The sequence below is a fragment of the Haliotis asinina genome, chromosome 14 (assembly GCF_037392515.1).
Source record: "Haliotis asinina isolate JCU_RB_2024 chromosome 14, JCU_Hal_asi_v2, whole genome shotgun sequence".
NCBI classification, from domain to species: Eukaryota; Metazoa; Mollusca; class Gastropoda; order Lepetellida; family Haliotidae; genus Haliotis; species Haliotis asinina.
In genome coordinates, this window is record NC_090293.1 from 44,120,385 (window position 1) to 44,131,009 (window position 10,625).

Genomic DNA, 10,625 nt, shown 5'->3' on the forward strand with positions numbered 1-10,625 from the left:
GTATTCACTCGTATGGTGTCCGGTGCTGAAGGAGAGCAACGGCGACCTGTGAAGGCGTCCATGTCGGATGGGCTTATGGTCCTATTACAAGAAGTAAGTTCGACTAAAGTAGGATGTTATGATGACTTTAGCATTGCTGTAGGCAGTTTGCAAAATTATATGGCTCTTCTACTGTAATCCAGATATGACTTTTCCATTTTATCAGGTGCAAAGTGGCGGTGCTTTTCCATAGCACGGGGCAGCTAGTGGAGGAAAGACATATCATATCTGATTTCTTCCCAACCGGAATGATAGCCTATCCCCTCCCACCCAACCCCGGTCTTTCTTACTGACCCTTGTGCGGTGAGTTGATACCGACAGCTATAGGGACATTTGACTGTCCCTAGATGGGTTTATATTTCGATATCTGTATTGTCATTAACAACACTGCAACCAGCTCTATGGAGTTCCGTTTTATGGGAAACTGTTGTCCAAGATTCAACAAAATAACGTAAACTTCACAAGACCGTAGTAACAATATACCCCTCTGTGCTTCCCCAACCCTAAACCCCCAAACCCACGAGATGAGCTCAATTGTCACTTTCATAGATGTCTGTCAAATATCACTTGGGATGCGGTGTCAACTGTACATCTGAACACATTATTTCCCTACAGCCTAGCCTTCTCAACAATGTTGCCTCACAGTCTATGAAACACAATATTTTCCGTCCGGCCCTTCCTGCAATAGTCAAGTCCTAAATTAAGCAAGTCTAGATTTCCCCAGGTTTAGATCCCAAATCTCCCAACTCACTTGGGCTTCTCTTTAATTTGAATGGGTTTATTTGTTACCATCAGAGTCCCCTGCTGTTATCAACAGTTCGGAACTTTGTAATAGATTAATATTTATTTTTTGACAAAACAAACAAATACGAACACTTAGGCATGTGTTTTAGGTATGTGTATTATCAGGCAGAATCTAAGAGGTTGTAGATTATCCCTGGTATTATAGTCCGTTAAGCTCAAAAGCGGTCCGAATGAATTGCAGTCTAACTCGAAAACTTATAAACATAAAACACTTAGTGAAACGCTGATCACAATCAAAATACCACACCGACTCTGTGGTATTTTTCGCAGAATTTATACCCTAAAAGGTTGTTTAACAATCAAACATTGAAATACTGACACAGTTCACTTTTTGTTACGAGCGGTAAGAAAGGGACAGCCAGGTATACACAAGTTAATGAATATAAATAACTTTGTCGGCACTTGTGCAATTGCTTCTCGACCTGTCTGTCCCTTTGCATAACTGCCATGATAACGCTTTGAAAAGGTACCTAGCCAGTGTGCGGCCACATTATGTTTCATATTGCTGCTGTACATGTTTGCATGGGCGGGAGTAAATACCAAGTACCCGTTAAGGTCCAGGTAGAATAGGCCTTCAGCAACCAATAAAAGTTGACTCTACTTGTCGTAAGAGGCGACCAACGTGATCGGGTGGTCAGACTCGCAGACTTGGTTGACAGATGTCATCGGTTGCCAGTTGCGCAGATCGATGCTCAAGCTGTTGATCACTGGATTATCTGGTCCAGACTCGATCATTTACAGCTGGACTATACCTGAGTGCGGCGTAAACTCACTCACTCACTAAATGCCAAGTAAACACGTTAAAGTAACACATAGTGAAGTGAGTGAAATATATCCGAGTGAAATCCAACATTAGTTACTTGTCTTTTTCAATTATATTTCAGCGATCTTATAATGGCGAAAAAGTACAGAATCTCTTCCTTGATTTCAAAACGGTTCATGATAAGGTACGTTTAAGTCATCCTGTAATTTTAATTATGTGATTTGAATAATTCACAGTTGCAGATTCTGTGTTACAAATTCAGGTATGAAAAGGTCTGTGTGACCTGAAATAGAAACGAGGGGGTTTTTTTTCTTTTTTTTTTTTTTAAACTCCAGTGCACATCAAACGGAAGCCACCAACAAAGGCGTCTGATCAGTTTACGAAGCGATGAACTTCGGCTTCAGTACGTCATTCCTCAGGAGTAAAGGGAGTCCATGTTCGTGTGTGCGCATGTGCGTATGTGTGAGCGTGTGCGTATGTGTGAGCGTGTGCAGGTATCAGTGTATGATACAACAATTGTATTTATCGACAATTAATTAACTGCTTACAATCGCACATATAACAGAAATCGGGATCGATTATCCTGTAACTGTTTGTAAGTTCTACGACAATAAGCCATGCTGTCCATGCTGTATTGAAACAATGGTTCTGGTTCTGGGGCTCCTTTCACAAAACAACCTTTACTAAGGTTAACCTTATCTCCCATTCTTTAACACTACACTAAGGTTACCTTAGACTTCGGTAGCCTTAGATCTCGGTAACCTTAGTGCAGAGTTAAAGAATTGGAGTTAAGGTTAACCTCAGTAAAGGTTGCTTTAAGGTAACCTTAGTGCAGTGTAAAAGAATGGGAGCTAAGGTTAACCCATGTAAAGGTTGCTTTAAGGTAACCTTAGTGCAGTGTAAAAGAATGGGAGTTAAGGTTAACCTTAGTAAAGGTTGCTTTAAGGTAACCTTAGTGCAGTGTTAAAGAATGGGAGTTAAGGTTAACCTTAGTAAAGGTTGCTTTAAGGTAACCTTAGTGCAGTGTAAAAGAATGGGAGCTAAGGTTAACCTTAGTAAAGGTTGCTTTAAGGTAACCTTAGTGCAGTGTTAAAGAATGGGAGTTAAGGTTAACCTTAGTAAAGGTTGCTTTAAGGTAACCTTAGTGCAGTGTTAAAGAATGGGAGTTAAGGTTAACTTTAGTAAAGGTTGCTTTAAGGTAACCTTAATGCAGTGTAAAATAATGGGAGTTAAGGTTAACCTTAGTAAAGGTTGCTTTAAGGTAACCTTAATGCAGTGTAAAAGAATGGGAGTTAAGGTTAATCTTAGTAAAGGTTGCTTTAAGGTAACCTAAGTGCAGTGTAAAAGAATGGGAGTTAAGGTTAACCTTAGTAAAGGTTGCTTTAAGGTAACCTAAGTGCAGTGTTAAAGAATGGGAGTTAAGGTTAACCTTAGTAAAGGTTGTTTTAATGTAGCCTAAGTGCAGTGTTAAAGAATGGGAGTTAAGGTTAACCTTAGTAAAGGTTGCTTTAAGGTAACCTTAGTGCAGTGTTAAAAATGGGAGTTTAGGTTAACCTTAGTAAAGGTTGCTTTAAGGTAACCTTAGTGCAGTGTTAAAGAATGGGAGTTAAGGTTAACCTTAGTAAAGGTTGCTTTAAGGTAACCTTAGTGCAGTGTAAAAGAATGGGAGTTAAGGTTAACCTTAGTAAAGGTTGCTTTAAGGTAACCTTAATGCAGTGTAAAAGAATGGGAGTTAAGGTTAACCTTAGTAAAGGTTGCTTTAAGGTAACCTAAGTGCAGTGTTAAAGAAAGGGAGTTAAGGTTAACCTTAGTAAAGGTTGCTTTAAGGTAACCTAAGTGCAGTGTTAAAGAATGGGAGTTAAGGTTAACCTTAGTAAAGGTTGCTTTAAGGTAACCTTAATGCAGTGTTAAAGAATGGGAGTTAAGGTGAACCTATGTAAAGGTTGCTTTAAGGTAACCTAAGTGCAGTGTTAAAGAATGGGAGCTAAGGTTGACCTTAGTAAAGGTTGCTTTAAGGTAACCTAAGTGCAGTGTAAAAGAATGGGAGCTAAGGTTAACCTTAGTAAAGGTTGCTTTAAGGTAACCTAAGTGCAGTGTAAAAGAATGGGAATTAAGGTTAACCTATGTAAAGGTTGCTTTAAGGTAACCTAAGTGCAGTGTAAAAGAATGGGAGCTAAGGTTAACCTTAGTAAAGGTTGCTTTAAGGTAACCTAAGTGCAGTGTTAAAGAATGGGAGTTAAGGTTAACCTTAGTAAAGGTTGCTTTAAGGTAACCTAAGTGCAGTGTTAAAGAATGGGAGTTAAGGTTAACCTTAGTAAAGGTTGCTTTAAGGTAACCTAAGTGCAGTGTTAAAGAATGGGAGCTAAGGTTAACCCATGTAAAGGTTGCTTTAAGGTAACCTTAATGCAGTGTAAAAGAATGGGAGTTAAGGTTAACCTTAGTAAAGGTTGCTTTAAGGTAACCTTAGTGCAGTGTTAAAGAATGAGAGTGAAGGTTAGCCTTAGTAAAGGTTGCTTTGTGAAAGGAGCCCCAGGTTCTGAACTCCTCTTCTTCGCAAAACTGAAAGCACCCATGGCTGACATTCGATGACGCCATAGGGGCATGGTAAATAACAGCCGTTGCAGACATTTACTGTTTTTATTGTAAACTGCAAATGAGTCAGTGAGTTTATTTTACGCAGCACTCAGCAATAGTCCAGCTATATGGTGGTGTAAAACTAAACTCACTCACGTACTCACAAACTGCAACTGACTGAATGAGTCTAGTTGCACACCGCACTCAGCAATATGCCAGCCGTGGCGGTGGTCTGTGAATAATCGCATCTAGAGAGAGAATCCAGTGATCAACGATCTACGCAAATGAGATACGAGGACATCAACCTGACCTGACCACACGATCCCGTTAGTCATCTCTCACGACAAGCATGAGCTACTGAAGATCAATTCTAACACGGATCTTCACAGATCGCAACTTGCAACTGAGTTCTGTGTTATCTATGTAAGTCTGAACATGCTTACTCTTTCAGGAACACCAGGTGTCTTTACTGATTTTCAGTGAACCATTTGAATCAGTTTCCCTTTTCCGCCGCCATATAGCTGGAATATTGCTGAGTGCGGCGTAAAAATAAACGTCTCAATTCAGTTCCCTTACCAAGTTTAGCGGAGTTGTAGACTGGAATTTTCCGGCCATGTGCGTTGTGTCTTAAAATGTGTCACAGGAAATATACTGTATCTTACATTGTATAGAAATATGATATTGAAGATGAACATGACGGCCTTAGTGATCCACATTGCTGGAATTGACCGTTCATCGATGTACTTGCTTCATCAAAGGTCAAGGCCGGGTGGCCTTGGTTATCGGTGACTGGGCAAAGCGGCAGTTGTTACATCCAGCTCTATTATCAGCGTTGTGTACTTTTATCGTTGCTTTCAGTGATATAACTGGGTCTGTCTTTTTGTAGTTCAAAGTTTCTCTGTCGTGCGTTTCAGTTGTCAACTGCATTAACACCTGGTTCGAAAACTGCCAGTGTGTACCACTTTCTCTTGATCAGAGACATTAGGTGAATTATTGATTTCATGTTTGTTTACTTGCTTGTTAGTTAACGCAACAACAATATTCATGTTATATGGCGGCGGTCTGTAAATAATCGAGTCTGGACCAGACAATCCAGTGATCAGCAGCATGAGTATTGGTCAACGCATCAGTATACGATGACATAGTAAGCAAAACCCTTGTTCAACCATTACGCATTACTGCCGAATGAACTAGTGATTTGGTCGAGTCAGAAATTATATTGCGACATATATAATAAGCAGTTATAAGTTGATTAAAAAGACCATATATACAGGAAATATGACTGACTATACCTTGAAGATGTGACTTAAATTGTTTGTACAAACATCTTCGCCTTTATCGTAATCTGGTAGAGGTGTTCGGAGTCGTGATATTCTTTCTTCACTATTTATCTTAGTTGACCAATACCACATGCAAACTGAAGAATAACCATTAAAGTGCTTTGTGTCGTATGTCCAGTTTACTGCTGGGTAAACTTTTCAGCTGTTGACATTAAATAGTACGTTAGAGTAACTTAAAATACGTTAACACAAACCACCTTTAACTTGTGGCGACGTAACACTGACTGATAGATTGGTTGGGTCGTTGGTTGGTTGGTTGGTTGGTTCAGATATGTATCGCTTGTGCCTCTAGTATCTGTGAACCAGTACTGTACTTCTGTTTCAGACTGGTGTGTTTTGGCGCAGTTTCCGTGTTAGCATTTTTGTACTGGACTCAACAACCACGCATCTCTGATGCTGACCGGAACATAATACGTCGTCTTTGTGGACAGAGCCAAGTCATTAAACCTACTTGTTCCTGTCCAGAGCGCAAGGTTACGTCTTCTACGCCATCAAGACAAAAGCCTTCCTTTCACAAAGTGAATCAGGCAAAAAACGCGCCAGAAAAACATCACATTGTTTTCGTCAAGACACATAAGGCGGCCAGCTCTACCGTCCTAAACATAATATACCGGTTTGCTCAGGAACGAGGACTGATTATCATTCTTCCAAAAGTGGGTAACTATCTAAAGGGCAAGCATCTTAACAAGACCAATATTCTCCCGCCGCCGAAAGGAAAAAAGTTCGACATTCTGTGCAACCATGCCATCTTTAATTACACATCATTCTCCTCTTATCTGCCACCCGACACGGAATACATCGGTATTGTGAGAGAACCATTTCAAAGATTCATCTCAGCTGTGTATTATTTTAGATTCACCCACACTCATAAATATCTTCAACAAATTCCTGCAAGGCATGGATCTAAGATTATGATGAAGTACCTGGAGAATCCGATGGCATGGGAACCATTAAACCCATTGGAATCTCAGACCAATAACAGGATGGCCTTAGACTTTGGGTTTCCAGTCCAACTTTTCCACAACGAATCGTTGTTTGAAGAATACTTGGTAACACTCAACAAAACATTTCGAGTTATAATGGTTGCAGAGAAATTCGACGAATCGCTTATCCTAGTGAAGCGTTTTCTCAACTGGAGTCTCAAGGATGTGGTGTACATAGTTAAAAACAAAGCGAGATTCAAGCCTAGGATTCCTCAAATCGAGGGAAAGTACATGATGAATTTTCATCAAGTGTCAAATTTAGATAAAAAACTTTACGATTTCGCACTGAAGAGACTCAAAAATCAAATCGAAAAAGAAGGTCCTGATTTTCAGAAAGAAGTGGAATATTTCAAGACATTACGAGAAAACGTTGCAAATTTCTGTTCACGTTGGCAGAGAAAGCGTCAGCTTGAGATTCCGCCTAGCAACTGGTCACGTGGGTTCACCCTTAACCGGCGCGGCTGCGCAGTAATTCGGATGGAAGAAATGCCGTTTGTGACCTATCTACAAAACCTTCGGAAAAATGACCTTGCAAGATTGGGTACTAACACTGACTTTATGAAATCAATACCTCTTTGATTATTACGGTGTCTGGACTTTGTGTTTTTGTTTGATTACGTGTTGTTGTTGTTTTTGTTTGTTTTTTTGTTTATTTGTTTGTTTGTTTTTTTGTTTTTTTGTTTTTTTGTTGTTGTTTTTTGTTTTTGTTTTTGATTTTGTTTTTTTGTTTTGTTTTGTTTTGTTTTGTTTTTTGTTTTGTTTTTTGTTTTGTTTTGTTTTTTTTGTTTTTTTTGTTTTGTTGTTGTTGTTTTTTGTTTTGGTTTTTTTGTTGTTGTTTTTTATTTGTTTTTTGTCTGTTTTGCTTTTTTGTGGGTTTTTTTCTGGGGAGGGGGGATTTGTTGTGTTTCTGTGATCGTGTGTTGATTCTCACAGCAACTTTTAGAGTCTTATTTAATTTCCATTGTGTGTTTAAATGATGACAGTTCGATGCATTTGGCGTCGCTTGAGGCAAATGCTTTTGTTCGTAAATAGGTACAATGACATATTCGTCAGTATGATCGGACTATGAATACAGTGAGCACGGAACCACTGATAATGGAACTCTATGAGGTATTACCACCATGGCCATCCACCTTAAAAGAGCAGCTGCCCCCTGTCCCACTGAGCTACCTACGCCCCTGTCCACTGAATGGGATTGGAAACATTGTAAATATGCACTTTATCATTCATCTTTTGTAAAGGTATCAGTATGATTACTTACATATTAAAACAAATGAATGCAGGAAAGTGGGTTCGGGTGGTTCTTGCACAGTCATACTAGTTAGGCTCAGCATTAGACCAGAGCCCTTGTCCCCTCAACACGGAGGACCTGTGAAGATCCGGGTTAGAATTGATCTTCAGTAGCCCATGCTTGTCGTTAGAGGCGATGAACGGGATCGGGTTGTGAGTCCTGCTGGCTTGGTTGACACATGTCATCGTGTCCAAAGTTATGCAGTCAAATTTAGTAAGAGGGAGGTCAAGGTATTACACTTTCTTCTTTGATTAGCAGTCTTTGTTGTGGTATATTTGATAATGACAGAATAAGTCTTCAACAACCCATGCTTGCTGTAAAAGGCGAGTCAGCTTGGCGTAAGAGGCGACTAACGGAATCGGGTGGTCAGGCTCGCTGACTTGGTTGGCACATGTCGCGCACGTTGGCGCATATCGATGATCATGCTGTTGATCACTATATTGTCTGGTCCAGACTCGATTACTGCAGACCACCGCCATATAACTGGAATATTGCTGAGTGCGGCTTAAAACTAAACTCACTCACTTACTTGATAATGATGTTTCAGCACTAGATGACACCTGTGCACAATTGCAAAAAAGATTAAATTGGTAAATTTTGAAAAGCAAGCGGGTGTGGTTGTGAATTTAAAGGAAACCAAGATTATTGTGTTTGCAAATGATAGCCCCTCATAATGGTAATGCAAAAACACTGTATCATTTTATACGTACCTAGGAACGATATACACTTTATTAGATTGGAGCATTGCTACATCTCGTCTTGCATCGCGAGCATTTCCGCAATAATCTCCATTAAACATATCCAAAGGAAACTTGGCATTACTACTAATAATTGTATATATTTATATAAGATAATATTGTATGATATCATCAAACCTGTGTCTGGAATATGGGGCATATCCTGCTATCATACTGTTGAATCCTTTTGTAAATATGTTTTGAAACTTGGAAAATCCACCTGTAACAATGTGTTCTTGGGTGAATGTGGATGAGAGCTCTACAATTTATGTTTACAACCCCTGCTGTCAAATACTGGTGTAGACATCTACAGTGTGGACAGAAGCTTTTGATACTCGTGTGACTTTTAAAATACGATATATTCAATTTCAAATGCGTAGTGACGAGTGACCTGTGTAAGATTACTGACTTTGTAATGAAAAGAAAGTAATATGAATGAATGAATGAACGAATGTATGAATGAATGAATGAATGTACGAATAAACTGAGTAGGAATGTGTTGCACTGTATAGTGTGTTTTACTGTTCTTTCGATGGATTTTCGTGAATAGCGAACTACGGATATAACGAACTAATTTCAGTGGTCCCTTGTAGTTCGTTATAAAAGTATTTTACTGTATATATTCCTGACAATAGATTACCAAAACAATGTTATTTTATCATATTACCTTTAGACAGTGTTGGGCGAATTTCCTTGGCGACTAAAATGTATTTGTTTTCAGTTTTGATTTGGTTTTGTTTGGATAAGCTAAAAAATTGGTTATCACAAAATATTTATGAAATCATTTATTTGATTACATGATAATCTATTCAAATTTTGGCAATCATCTTCAGGTAGTAGCTGTTTCTGCTATAAGTAATTCGAATCTTCATTAAATATAAAGATCTACTTGGTAATTAATGATATCAGTCAATATTTAGAAGTTATATATGCTCGATTTAGGTATCGTAATTTTATACTCGTAGTTTTGCTGTTGAAGATGAATGGCATGGGTTTTATATCTGTGTTGCATGTTCTCATAAAAGAGAGAAGTGCATATTAAAATATTACAGTAAATTTCTATCAAGTATTAATTCTATATCTATCTCACAGAGTGAAAATGTTAATATCTTCAAAGATGTAATTCTGTTTTTAGACTGTGTTGACTGGAAACACAAATCGTAATGAAATGCAGTATATGTGCTCTATTTATTCACTTAATGTGTAGGTATTTGGGGCTTGAGACCTATTACTGAAATTAAATTCTGTTGAATTTTGTTCTGTATCCCAGTTGCGTAGATTGATGCTCATGCTGTTGATCACTAGTTTGTCTGGTCCAGGCTTGATGTTCAAAAGACCACTGACATATAGTTGGAACATCAACCAAACCAAACCTTTAAACGGAAGACGGGGAGATCTTTTGTCTGGCACGATTCTTCGCGTGATTCGTTTTGAGGCGGCGGGGTGGTAGAGTGGTTAAAGCATTCGTTCTTCACGTCGATGACCTTACATGGGTACAATATGTGAAACCCATTTCAGATGACCCCGCCCGATATTCCTGGAATATTGCTAAAAGCAGCGTAAAACTCGCACACAGTCCACTCAAAACTGTTCAACCAGTCTACAACATCGAAACATTAAGCGTGGACAATAAGACAAATAGGTGAATATATTTATATACAAGATGAACAGAAATAGCATGAAATATCTGTATCTTAAAACCATAATTAAACTCATGTCGCAAACTCGTGAACTACACTACTCTGGCGCAGAATGCGTGACGCATGAGAGAGTAAACCTGTGGGTGGCTCTTTTGGATACTCGCGAAGCTATGGCAGCAAATGGACACCGTGTTTGCGGAATCGGCACTGTTTGAAGCTCTCATAAAATCGGTTCCCAGCACATTATCTCCAAGGTGTACATTTCGTAAGTTCCTTTCTATATCTCGCCACACAGTACATGAACATTTTACAACATAAAACCTCGACACATCGTCAAACGACACCTGAATATCTCACCGCACAACACCTGAACATCTCACCACATGACACCAGAACATCTCACCACACAGCACTTCAACATCTCACCACACAACACCTGAATATATCACCACAT

At 39.0% G+C, this 10,625-nt stretch overlaps 1 protein-coding gene across 1 annotated transcript; it reads left to right on the forward strand.

Moving 5' to 3' along the window:
• On the forward strand, positions 1 to 7,785 carry LOC137261887 (galactose-3-O-sulfotransferase 2-like). The gene is made up of 3 exons (XM_067799692.1): positions 1 to 93; positions 1,728 to 1,790; positions 5,846 to 7,785. The coding sequence occupies exons 1-3, from the start codon at positions 68 to 70 to the stop codon at positions 7,080 to 7,082; spliced, it is 1,326 nt and encodes a 441-aa protein (XP_067655793.1). The 5' UTR covers positions 1 to 67; the 3' UTR covers positions 7,083 to 7,785.
• Positions 7,786 to 10,625: the final 2,840 nt, after the last annotated feature.

Excerpts from the sequence above, each read along its gene's own strand:
- LOC137261887 (XM_067799692.1), top strand. The coding sequence starts at position 68 with ATGGGCTTATGGTCCTATTACAAGAA. Across the intron at positions 94-1,727 it reads TTATGGTCCTATTACAAGAA|CGATCTTATAATGGCGAAAA; the intron begins GTAAGTTCGACT and ends ATTATATTTCAG. Across the intron at positions 1,791-5,845 it reads TCAAAACGGTTCATGATAAG|ACTGGTGTGTTTTGGCGCAG; the intron begins GTACGTTTAAGT and ends CTTCTGTTTCAG.